The 13,824-nt window shown below is 35.1% G+C and overlaps 1 protein-coding gene across 2 annotated transcripts in view; it reads left to right on the forward strand.

The window, feature by feature from the left end:
• The window catches only part of TTC29 (tetratricopeptide repeat domain 29), a 372,975-nt gene that overhangs the window by 303,365 nt on the left and 55,786 nt on the right, over nt 1–13,824 (forward strand). For both annotated transcript variants that reach the window (XM_032186005.1, XM_032186006.1), the window contains one exon: nt 12,645–12,736. In XM_032186005.1, coding sequence (XP_032041896.1) covers nt 12,645–12,736 — 92 coding nt within the window. The remainder of the gene's footprint in view (nt 1–12,644; nt 12,737–13,824) is intronic.

The raw sequence follows: 13,824 nt of genomic DNA on the forward strand, positions 1-13,824 counted from the left end.
AATCTGTACAAATTGATTTAATTTTATTTGATATATTTGATTGATTTCAGTGGACCTACTCAGATGTAAAAACATAAATATGTGCAAGTTTAAAAGCCTAAGAACTAATTATGTTCAGTATCAGTGGGCTATGTTCATAATGGTTTTTATATCATCTGTTTTTTTATATCATTACCAAGACTGTTGGATTTTCCCCCAAATACAACACAAAATGTTAAAAGTACTCATACTATAGATTTTATCTTAAGCATTATAGATTTCATCAGGGAAAGTTCTGCAACTAGACTAACCTTAAAGTGAAAGTTACTGTTTGTTTTTCTTTATGCTTAAATAACAAGTGCAGTATTAAGTGAGACACGTTTATGTCATTTGAAATCTTACATAAGGTATTGAAACCTAATGATATGGGATTTATATATATTTATATATATATACTAGAATCAAGAATGCTTCAAAGTGTTGGGCATCAAGGATTTTTTCTCTTTCAATTAGTCGCATCTCAAATTATCAGGAAGATTCCAGTTCTCGTACCTTTCTGAACATTTGTTTATTTCAAAGTGTTCTTTCATTTTTGGTGTTGAATCCTGCATATATGTATCCTTTCAGATATGTTACATATTCAAATAATAGAGATGGTGTTCTTGAGCACTGAGACTCATGCCAAAATAATGTGGTAATTTATGACATAATGTCACGTGCATCAATTGTCAGAATTATGGTATACAAGCCACAGGCATAAAATTATCAAGAAAATTTATGAACTTATAAAGGCATCTTCACATTCAAAATGACCCTATTAAAGTAATCAGAGGTGATTTATGACCATAAAGTTAATTTCTGAAGAAGTCTGTATCAAAACAACTGAAAATTTTGTTTTAATTCATGCAAGTAGAGAGAATGTAAGTAAATATATCTGGGATACAGATATTCTAAAGTGATTGTACATAGTATATTTTATCAAATTGCATCTGTTATATTTAATTATATAGATGATGCCCATGTGTCTGTATGAATTTGCACATCAAGGAGGATCTTAGCAAGTAAAAGTACTCAAAAAAGTAGACTGCATGTTATTCTCTTTTCTCCCATGCATTGTAAAAGGTGGCTGAGAATAGTGAGCATCATTCCTTTGAGGTTTGCTTACTATTCTAGTGCATTGCTAGGAGGCTGAACTTCAAGACATGTTTCTGCGGATGGTGTCTGGATAGAAAACTGAGTTTAGATTTAAGCTTTCATTGTTTTCACTACAGAAAGAAACACTTAAATGGAGGCTCAGAAAAAATGTCAAAAGACAGTATTGAATAGAAATTATTTCAGACTTCCTCTTTTTCATCAGTCAGATTGTCCTTTATCCATTTATAGTGGATATTTAGCCATTATTGATGAAGTATAACCTTCTCAGCATAGCAAATGGGGTCACGTGCTTGAAAAGGCATTTAGCGTACAATTTTAAGAAAAGCTCTCAACATTCCTAGAGGCCTTGCTTTTATTGAATCAGTTTTTTAATTGTTCTTAAAACTGTACTCGTATATAAATTCTGTATTTTTCATATCTAAGGAATAAAAGACCAGAAAAAAATCTGAGTCAGCCTTGAAAGTAAGCACTTCTGACTGATCTTGACTCTGACAGTGGATTATGTACAGAGAAAGATTTTCTTCTTGAGGGTCTGGAATTAGTGAGCTAGTTTTGCAACGTTAAATTTCTTGTTTCTGAGAGATTCCGCTACTGCTAGGCATTGATGAAGATAGGATGGAGAAAAAAAAAAAGGGAACAATTAGTACTGGTGGTGAACTTTGCCCTGACAAAATACACTGACTCAAATACTGAGGGAAGTAAGAAATTAGGAATTAACTGAGTTGAGAATCCTAAAGAAGAGATGAAACTTCAGAGAATAAGTGAATGTCTGATCAATCAATCAATTTTTTGTTAATTTAGCACTTAATTCTTAAAGTGAAAAGTTTATTTTATTATTTGGATATGGAAGTTGTCAGTCTCTTAGTGAAGGATGAATTCCTTCTGTTGGTTTAATTTGGATAATCATTTTCCTATTTGATCCAGTTTCTTGAAAACCTGATTAAAACTAGGGGAAAAAATAGCAAGTAGCTCTGAGATGTAATGACATTGTTTTCTTTCAGTACTTTTCTGTGTACCAGACTAACTCACACCTTGGTGATATGGTGTCCACTACAACTGCCTTGGAACATGGTATTATTTTTCTTTTGAGCCTGCAGTTCAAATTATATTCTGCTTGGTTAATGGCATCAGGATAGCTCCCCACAGTAAATTAGAGATTTGTCAAGATAAATATACCACAATAATACACTTTGTGAGAAAACACTCTTAAATGAAGTATTGCAGAATTACAGTAGTCAAATTACACACACACAAAAAAAAAAAAAAAAAAAAAAAAAAAAACATGAAATATGTAAAACAAGCAAAACTATTAGTTCATGCATTACAAGCCAATCAAAAGATTATCAGACCATTAGCATGTCTTGCCATAGGAACAGTGAAGGTAAATGCAACATTGACTTATCAGCCTTCCTCTTCATGGGATCTCATGTTCTGTAAGACTGGCTACCAAAATGCAGTAGAAGTGTGGACTTTCATCTCGGCTACTGTGACTTCAAATGTGATCATATATACACCCCAAAAGAGCAAGAAGATTGTGAGCTGCAGATGTGACCATACGTTCCATTAAATAAACCTATAAGACCTTTTTCAAGTATTAGGACTATGTGACCACTGGTGTTTTCAGGAATCTGAATATGAGTTTAAAACCCCACTTCTTGGGGCTCTGTGAGGAGGACGTTGTTCAGTTTGTGTGTTTGTTTTTATTTCCAAAATGGTCTGAAAGTTACTGCTTTTATGTATAGTTCTAAAGTAGCATTGTTTAAAATATACATATTAAACATCCTGAATTTAGAAGTTGTGACATTTTCCAAACTTAGAACTCTATGTTTTTTGTAAAATTTTGACCCAGGACATCTATTATGAAATGAAGATATATATTTTTTTATTACCTTACACACACATGCATCTGTGTCCATGCATGCGTGCACACACTGTGCGAGTAAGCAGAAAAACTGGAGGGGGCTGGTGTGCAACATTAATGAGAATATTAGTGCCGAAGCAAGTAAATAGTAGTAACAGATATTATCCTAAGATCAAGAGAACTATTCATAAGATTCCAATCATTTCCATAATATTGTAGCTTGCTATTATGGTGTCTGAACTCAAAAGAAGCAAAATGTCACTTACTGGAGGTTTGCTTAGCTCTGACATGCTGAGCATGCTCAAACGTTGAGGACAAAATTATAAAATCTTCTCAAACTACTCTGCAAGGGAATAACAATATCTTCCCATTCATTTTTCACCGAGGCGTGGAAGGCAGAGCAGTTGGCAGTCATGAATGGAGCCTTTGCTCTGCCCCTACCTCTTTGGCATAGCTAACAGGATGGAGCAGTACTGTGTGCTGGATATGACCAGTGGAGATAGCTCTTCCTTTTGCTTTTCCAGGCCAGGTAGGAGCCAAATTGTGCCCACAACTATACAGTGTCTGTTTTATGAGATATAGGATTACAATTCATCTATTTACCTGTGTTGAGTTTTTTTTTCTAAAACTCTAACTGCTGTTTTCCATAACTTAAAATACAGGATTAAGGCAGATATTTTCTACTTAAGATGTTGTGTTGTTTGTTTGTTTTTTTCTACAGTATCAAATAAAATAAATAACTGATGATATACAAGTTTCCATCTGTTTCATTCCCACAGGCTAGGGAAAGAAAAGACAAAGCACTGTATTTTATAGAGATGTTACAGAGGTTATTTACTTCATCTGCTTTAGACTATGCTGGATTTCTAGCTTAGGTGTGTTAAACTTAGGAACCTAAATGCTGCATATAATTGAGGGAAAGAGATAGTTGCATCTAAGTGCTGTATATTATCTGAGAAACAATAGTGTGAAAGATCTTAAGAACTGCCAGTAATGTGTCGATTAGAGAATTTACACGTATTATAACTAGAGCTGCAGTAAATGGATGAAAAACTTTAAGAAATTTTTAATTCTATTAGATAATTTACTTAGAGGAGTCGGGCCTTTCATATGTTTTTAGAAACAGAGCATTGGCACCCACACTGTACAAACTTTGGAATTTCAGATCTTAAATACAAATACATTCATCATCTGAGAGGCTTTATTTTCCTTCATATAGCTTAGTTCAAATGATCAGGCTTTTAAAAATTCTATAAAGTAAGGCTTTTGAAATTAAATTGGTTTCTCACGTTGGTATAGTTCAAGCTACAGCAAGTTACTTATTAAATGCATTTTTAAATTTCAATACGGTTATTCCTGTTGACTTCATCAAGATGACTGATATTCAGCTGTAAGCAAATGCTTAACAACTTTGCTTGATCAGAACCATTGATGGCTAGGTTGGAGAAGAGGAGGTCTCAAATCAGTCGTCTGATTTTGAAGAATTTCAGACTTGCCCTTTGATAGATAAATAACCTCAGATGTTAAAACACTGAAGTGTGCCACTTTAAAACCTAAAGCTTGCAGCTTTCTTGCTAGAAGCAATTTGTTTTGCTGTTTTGCTTTCAGCTTATGTATTATTTCAGAGCTGATCAAAAGAATTGGTAGCAAAGTGTGAAATAAATTGTACTTCTAAATAAATCGATTTAACATTCCTTGGTGCTTTAAGTGATTTTAGTAATATTAATATTTAAAATATTTCTGTCTGAAATCTTTTTATGACTACATATAGCAATAATGGCCACCCTTTCATTCTGCTGTTTTTCATATTAGAATATTACACAGTAAACATTGTAAAAATACTATCTTTTAGCACTGAAATGGATGCAAAAGATTTCAAGTGACTATTTGCATGTAAATGACTCAAGTTTTATTCAGTCAATAAAAACAGTCTATTAATTCTTTTACTACATTTCTCACATGGGTTAAAATTTAAAGAATATGAGATTTTCAGCTGAATGAGAACTTTTGCTTGACTTCTATATACATATGCAGAAAAAAAATTAGCTGACTTACATATTTTGCATACCTTCCTAGTTTCTCTAATATTTTTCCATAGTGCTATGCAAATCTAAGGGTTTGTTTGTTTGCTTTTAGCTAGGAAAACTTTTTGCAATTAAAAATATTAGTTCACAAATGGACTAGATATTAATAAGCACAAAGGAGGATATTTATAGGTACTTTGTCTAAGAAGTAATGAGCATTGAAGCATGCACAGGCATACAGTACAGTTATTAAGGTCTTAGGAGGCTACGGCAGTCTGACAGCCAGGTACATTCATGTAGGCACAGCAGCATGATAAAAGCAGTCCAGACATCTGGATCACAGTGCTGCTAATACAAAAACATTTCTGAACAATTCATATAGTTGCACTTACCCAAATATCCAGTCTTGTCCACCCCTTTCTCATTTCTTTCTCCGCCTTTGCCTTTGTCTTTTATGTGCCTGTAGAATCTCATTTTTCCTTTACAAGTCACCTCCATCTGCTTATGTGTCAGAGTGGCCCTCATGCCACACATCATATTGAGGAATTCTCAAGATGAAGGGCTGTATTCACATCACTACCTCTGTCTCAGCACTGTTTCATGCTTGTCACTGCTCAGCACTCAGCGCCACACTGACTTGTTTTGTCAATAACCATTTATTTGTTGCTGGAATAGTAGCAACCATTACATCTGACCTCCCTGTTTCATCAATTATGGATAGATTATTGGATGTGAACATCTGCAAAAGCTTGCTGTTGAACTTACCTCCTGGCTGGGATTAGATAAAGTATTAAACTGTTGTTTATTGTCAAGCCAAAACTCTACTGGGAAGCCAGGGAATTCCAAGACTAGCAGACTCCCATCAGCAAGTACCAAAAATTGTTTAGTATTGCCACCGTTTCCCATAAGATCGTAGCCATTTATTATTTACACTTATTACTAGTTGTTATAACATACTTGATAAAAGCTCTTGGCAGGCATAGTGTTTCCAGCTATTGTCACATCTGTCAGGATGGAAAGGATACATAAACTGTTTTTTCCTCTTATATTGCTGTTAAAGGGTAACAGATGAAGCTTCTTCACTTCAGACTGTTAAGCCATGCTTTATTTTGAAGAAATATGCCAACAATGGCTGGTTTGGAAAAACATTACGTTCCAGTACTAAATAAAGATTGCAACAACCTTTACTAGAATAATGTCTCTTGCAGTAAAGGCTTCAAATTGTACAATAATAATAAATGAGAATACCTGGCTTTGAGGTTTGGGTAGGTTTTTACTCTAAAGGACCTCGCTGATTTATTATTATTATTATTTTAATAAAACTATGAAGTGAAGTATAGTAAATAGTAAGATGATGACTACATTCCTACAAAGTCATAGATATAGGGAATCAGAATTAATATTACTATAAGGGGTACAGAAGGCCAGAATTAACAACAGTAATACAGAAGAAGTAAGAAAGATGAGGACAAAAGTTAACATTTATTCAATCATCTGTACATTTCATGGTTTTAAAGTTTCCTGTGCAGCAAAACATAGCATTGACGGTGAACTTCTGACCTCATGGAAGTCTATAGAAGCTTGAAATGGTTTTGTGGAGAGTTTTTTTAATGAGTTGCTTGTATTTACATATCGTCCATTAAGAACTGAAGCAAAACAACTGTTCTCTGAATATTATGTGAAGTGTACAAACATACTTGATACAGACCTAGAACCCTAGATCTTATCCTGATAGACTATTAAGAAATGAGTGAAACGTTAACCTCCCTAGGGTTGTAATCCATCAAGCAGATATAGCCATAAGTAAATTGAGGCATGTATGGCTGTGCAACTTTGTAGAGCACCAGGGTAAATATTACACTTGATGGCCAAGTATAATGGGAAGGAAGAGGAGTGTATGGAGCAATTAATTCTCCAGGAGAGTGTCCTCCAGGCAACACCTTAGTAATAGCCACGTACTAACAAAAAGTCTACGCGCTAGCAAGAAGAATTCTGCCAAATCAGGGATTACTCCCCCTTTTCTCAACATGGCATTCAGTTTTAGTATCCCTTAACTGTGAGCATGCAGACAGTCTAGCATACTGTTTCTGGATGCTCACTGCACCTAAATACATTCAGTGTTTAGCAAGGTGAGGCCTGCCATTCAGTTGACGTTGGTGTTATTATTTTCCCGGGATTAACAAACTCTACTATAATCAATACATTAAATGAACAATAAAATTTTCTTATTGCTGTTTAACCTCCCTCATACTGTTTTTGCCAAAATAAGGATACATCTGGATTTGTATTGTGGAAGTCTTTGACCTTACTCAGGATAGCCATGGGCATGTTCACCACTTGAAATGTGGCGATTAAGACTGCACTGGTATCAAAACATAATCCAAATGATTACAATAAGGGTAAACTCTGATTATAAAGCAGGAAACTTAGATTCAGAAAACTGGGGGAAAGAAATCCAAAAAATTGTGTTAGTATTCTTTTATAAATAAAATGCCCTATAGCTCCATGTGCAATGGAAGTCTCTCGCATAGAAAGAAAATAAAAATAAAAATAAAAAATGGCAGTTTCAGGAGGAAACCTGAGAAATATGAAGAAGAAATTAAAGCCAAAGTAGTTTTCCTGCAGAATACTTTTGCGTCTTATAGAACCTCCTTATAAGTGGGGTTCGTAAAAGAATCTGCAGTTGAATGAATGTATATGCCCTCTCTCTGTTGTGCAGGTACTTCAGCCTCCAAAAGCTTGGCAGATTCACTGTGTAGTGAATTCAGGATCATACAAAAGATGCAGAGGGCAACTCTGTGACAGAACCTGTGATTGATTTTTCTGTTGATCTAGAGTGGATGAAGTGTCAGAATTGCAGCATGAGCTGTTTAAAAATCCTCACTGTACTTTTAAATATGCATTTAGGGGGAGCTAAGGGAAGGAGTTTGTGAAACTGCAAAATGCCAAGCATACAGCTCTATTGTCTTTTATTTTCACTGGACTGTATGGAAAAGATTATTTAGTGGCAGGTAGGGCAATGTGTTTTTTTCTGAAAGTACGTAAGAGGTACTAAGTGGTATGAGGCCAGGAGTCTCACTCGATTGCATTGTCTGTCTACCAACCCCTCTTGCTGGCTCCAGAAATATTACTGTCAGGTGCTGCTACCCAGGCTGGGCCCCGGCCTGTTACTGCAGTGCCTGTCAGAAGTCATTAGCTAGTGATCTCTTTGACTAATGGTGCGGTTGATTGTCTGATTCATGTTCAAGATCTGTAAATGAGGCAGAAGCATCTTTACTGCTCACCAGCTGTGAAATGGCTAAACAGAGATTTTCAGAAATCAAAATAAATGTATTTCCAATAAAGTTTGACAACAATATCAAGTGCAAAGCTGAGAGCAGAACTATGTTTTTGCGGTTTTTAAAGTTACAGTATTATAAATCAATATCATCCCATCACATTTTTGTCAGAGTAATGTATTTTACCAAAATGATAAAATACTGGCAGGAACATTAATCTTGTGTTGACTTGGATAGACATTCTTTATTCAACATAAATTCATACCTTCGATTTTTGCTCTTGCATCCATTATGCCCAGATGTACATATCAAGATTTAGCAAAGCCTACATCCCATTTTTTGAGTCCTCAGTATACGCCAATGAGGTGTGTGCTTGTATATTTACATATATATAAAAGGGCTGTAGGTGTGACAACAATGAAAAATAAAAGGTGAGATTTTGGGGAGGGGTTGGTGTATGTCCTTGGATGTCTTTAAAAGATGTTTAGACGTAGAGCTTAGTGATATGGTTTAGTGGAGGTCTTGTAAGTGTTAAGTCAGAGGTGGGACTCGGTGATCTTGGAGGTCTCTTCCAACCTAGATGATTCTGTGATTCTGTCTTATGCTAATGGCATAACCCCAGGAGGGTCACACTAACATAATGCTGAGGTAACTGAGAAGGAAATTTATTTAGGTTTGAGATCTGACTGATACTTTTCTTGGCAGAGGAGGCAAATGTGAAATTCAGCACTTCCCAGAGAATTAGTGCAAGAGCTGTGCCACAAACAGGTTCTGCTTTGAGGACTTAAGCAGAGCTTGTTACTTTGCTTTATTTCTATGCTATAACAAATTGTAGCCACAACAGACTTGCAAAGGAAGAGGGTTGTTTTTGTAAACAAATAGCTGCTTCCATAGTAGCTATCCTCCTTCCAGATGCACCCATATCCAGCTTTTTGTGCTAAGCAAAACAAGAATTATTTTTGATTTTTCAATTTCCTTTTTTTGAAGTGATAAAAATTATTCCTCCCTCTCCCCTCTTTTACCTGTATATGCCAAAAATAATAGTGGATGGCATTTAGAACAGTTATCTGTAACATGCAAGGCAAAGTTGAAGTCTTCATTCTGCCACTTTCCCAAATCCTGCATGAATGAGAACAGGTACTTGAAACCCAGTGTTCGTTTTTGTATTTGAGTTTGAATTTCACTTTATTTTTTTTAACCCATGTTTCCATTGTGGACATACAAAAGTAGGAAATTTGAGACAGTTCTTGTGCTTGGCCACATAGAGCCAAAAATGTAATTTGTGACCATAATCAGTGCAGCTTTTATCATTTTTATTTTGTTACTTACCTTTTTTTTTCTGAAGTCAAAACATACATAATTATTATCTGTTCAACTGTATATGTTCTGTGATCTTTTCCCACTAGTTTGTAGGAGCATCAAGCTCTCTTTGAAACAGTATGGCAGTTTTATAACAGGGCGAGCCTAGCATCATCAGGATAAAACTATTGCAACAGCTTCTTTCCTCAAAACTCTTGGTAGATTATAAATAAATAAATCTTCCCTTCAGTAACTTTAAATCTCTGCGAACTGTCTGACTTTCAGCCAGATTTGTGTAATACCCAAACCCACTCTTTAAATGTATGTTAATAGTACCAATTCTTACATAGTCCCATTCAGTATTTCTTTACACAATGTTCTATATTTTTATTTGCATTTTCTTACCAGGAGGAAAATTACCACGATGACATTTTAATGCACAATATTTACTATGTAACACTGGAGCAGAAGCATGTTCCTTTAACAAGTAGATTCTTGTTCTGAATCAGTTTTTCCATCCTTTTTTCGTAATGACAGCTGTATTCCCTAAGACCACAAATGCAGTAAAACTGCATATTCACTCTGCACATTTGTGTAGGAGTTTTCAGCATTAATTATTGACATGTTCCACCTCTTCTTTGGATGTCACTGTCCTCTGCACAGATTGGCAAGAATATACATATTTTTTCAGAACCTGTTTCTGAGCTATACTTAGGTCTAAATCCCAAACAACTTTTCGTGGGAGCATATAAATTCCAATAGATCGAAACAGTCAGTGTTCCCAGTATTTATCCACTTGTCAGAGAACTGAGAGATGAATGGCCCAGCCATGCCCACTCTGAACTCTCTTGTCACAAGCATGTCTTTTCTTATATGGTATTCATAGGAACCCAGATAGATGGACTGGTTGTTAATATCCCATGAAAATAAAGTGGGATGTTTTCGTGTCCATTTGGTGTTTTCAGGGTGTTCACAGATTCTGGCAGAGATCATTGCATCAATTCCACTTGATTTGCCAGCATGCAAATTCTATAATTTGTTAGTTTTAATTAAATCAAAATTGTACTGTAAGTACAAGAGGCTTTGGGTTAAGTCCTCTAATGCTAACGTGTTAATCCACTGTTTTATCCTGCTCTACTTCTTTTTCTATCCTGGGTGCTGAAGGTGAGGCATGCACCTTAGGTGATGAGGCCCCTTTTCACATCCTCCATATAAATGAATACTGAGCAAGTATAGCCTAAAGGGCACTAGCACTACACAGCTCCCTTCCACCAAGAATGCGTCCTTTTCTGTGTCCCTACCTACTACCTGAAGCTGGAGGAGTTATTTGCAATGAAGACATAAAGAGTACATTTTCCATTGTAATCTGTGCAGATTTCCTCCCTTTCATATAGATGATTTAATTATTTTTATTTCATCGTTGTTAATAATGAAATGTCAAATTTGTGTAGTAGTAGTAGGCTGGGACTAAAATGGGTGTTATTCATTAATATGAATGAATGAGTTTGCTTATTTCTTTATTTACTTATTTTTAGCAGCTGTTGCAGAGACATAGTAAACCAACTTTTTATTTCAGCTGCCCTGGCTATGGCACATTGGCACATTACTTTTATCGGCCTGTATTATCAGAAGGACAGACTGCAGGCCTTCACAACTGTGTGTATGCATTCAGTTTAGGGCCAGGTCTGAACTGATATGACAAGTTCCTAATAGTAGTGCCTTCACTCTCTTTGTCATATCATTCATCGATAACCCAATTGACAATGACCTTCAAGTACAGGATGCAATGCTGATGTACATCAAACACAACACTGATAAGAAAGTACTTGAGGGAAGATAAATCGTCTGTTGTATATTAATAAGCCATGCTTTTTGTAAACCCAGGGCTTAATTAATTAATTATAAGTGCCTTGTCTGGCAATACACCTAAGACCTTCAAGAGCTAGGAAATCTGAGTAATGGAAACAATAGTAGAAATGGTAACATCCATAGCGTTAGCACATGCAAGATGTCTTCTTTTGAGCCGTGCACTTTGCCAATGACAGCGAATGCAGTCTTAATAGAAAGTGTCCTATCTTTTACCTCAGCATAAATAGGCATCTTGGGGCATGTGGGATACTGTCATATGTCCCTGTGCATCTCCCATCCCCCTTCAAAGCTGGTAAATGACATTCAATACTCCTTTCTTGGAAATGTGCAAAAAGGATTTCCATAGATAGTCTTTGGAGATTTCCTGTGTTCTCATGTGTGTAATAGGTTGGGTCAAGCAACAAAAAGGGAAGAAGGAAAGAATATGATTTAATTTTATATGTATTCTCCCTTCATCACCATTGGAAAAAGAAAGGATGAAAAGAGAAATTATGCAATACAGGTGACGTCAGTGTTAAATTAAATTAAGATCATATGTTTTTATGCAGCAGCTGTAAGCCTTCAGTTATGGGAGAGCACATGATAAGAGAATATATTCACAACAAATACTAACAGATCGCTAGTGTGCACGAATAATTAGTCATAAATATAACAAAATTATCTACAATATTTTAAGTCAATCTGGTTTAAATGTGCAACCTATAATTTATTCAATTCTTATGCATCTGTATTGTACTAAAAAAAGTTCTCATAGTGACACTTTAAAGAAAGAAAAATAATATTAAATTGTATTTCAGTGTATTTTGCTACAACTCTGATTGCAAAGAACATAGTCTTAAGGTATTGATTCATAGAAATTCATAAAAACAGCCTCTTGAAATCTTTTAAATTATGGATAAGGAAATTTATATCATGAATTAGGAAATATCTCTGGTTTTTGCAAAGCACCAAAATGTAGGGATTTAAATGCAATTTTTATCTTTTTAATTCGTAATTATTACATAGTTTCAAACAACTATGAGTAATGATCAAAAACCTAGTCTTATTACAATTAATTAAAAAACAAAGTGTAGGTGGAAAAACTTTAATTTTGTTTTTCATGTGGACACAGAGATTGGAAAAAAAAATGTGAAAATGCTTAGCATTGTATTTATTGAGTTTTATTTTCCTGCTTCACAGATTTTGAACACCTCTGTAAAAATCTTCACAGCACTGTGTGATTCTTCTGGCCTAGGAACAGCATATGAAATGATAGCCAAGATCCTCGTAAGGTAGGTTAGCATATCCTTGTCTGGCTGTCAGTGCAGATTCATTCAACTGTGAAAGACTTAAATTGTTAGAGGTCTGTCGCTTCCCATTACTGACTGCTTAAATTTTAAGCAGTGCCCTTCTTGCAGTAAGTGACCCTTTCATCGAAAGTTATTTTAAGCTGGTACAATTTTTTTTAAGTGTATGATCCAAAGCTTTTCTTTACCTATAAACTGTAATATGCACTTTTTATTATTATTTCCGTATTTTGAGAGCTTTTTTCATTTTTTTTCTCACAAGTTTGGGATAGATTTTGCTGAAAAATAGAAATCTAGACATACTTTCCAGGTTAAAAAAGAAAAACTTTAAGAACATAGCATGTTTAAGTAGGTGCCCCACTGTAATCTTTCCAGACTTCTGTAAATTTCCATTTACTGTTCTACCTCACTTTTTCTGTGGAGGCATTTCTGTTTAGTGCATGTTTAACTAGACATATATTTGTTGCAAATAGGACAGAATCATAGAACTGTGGAATCATATATGTTGGAAAAGACCTTCAATATCACCGAGTTCAATCATCAGACTGACCTACTGAGTCCCATGACTAAACCATGTTCTTTAGTGCCATAAAAGATGCTTGTCTTTGTTTTCATTTCAACATTTGGTATTACAAACTTCTTCCAGGTGAATTATTTTGTAACTACTCTAAGTTCTTACACAAATAATTTTGACATAAAGCAGTATAATGCAATTATCATGACATCAGAAAAAAAAAGATATTAAAGGGAAAGTTGCAGTTTATCCTTCACTAGTCACATGTTTGTGGACTTCAGTGCATGTGACACATGATAGAAAGCAGCAAATTGTTTATTGAGGAGGACTTGCCACCAGATTTAATTCATTGTGTGGAGTGTTGACCTTTCAGTGCATATAGGGATCAGCCACAATCAGCTCATTTCATCTCTATGATACGCAGTTCATGGCTGTTCATATTCTGAGCTTCCTAAATAAGCACACAGGATAAGATGTTGAAAAAGCTGCAAAACAGACTTAGAAGACCATGTCCAATTTTCAGAACTGACTTAAGCTTAACTGAGAAAGAAGTAGTTGG

The sequence above is a fragment of the Aythya fuligula genome, chromosome 4 (genome assembly GCF_009819795.1).
Source record: "Aythya fuligula isolate bAytFul2 chromosome 4, bAytFul2.pri, whole genome shotgun sequence".
Classification (NCBI taxonomy): domain Eukaryota; kingdom Metazoa; phylum Chordata; class Aves; order Anseriformes; family Anatidae; genus Aythya; species Aythya fuligula.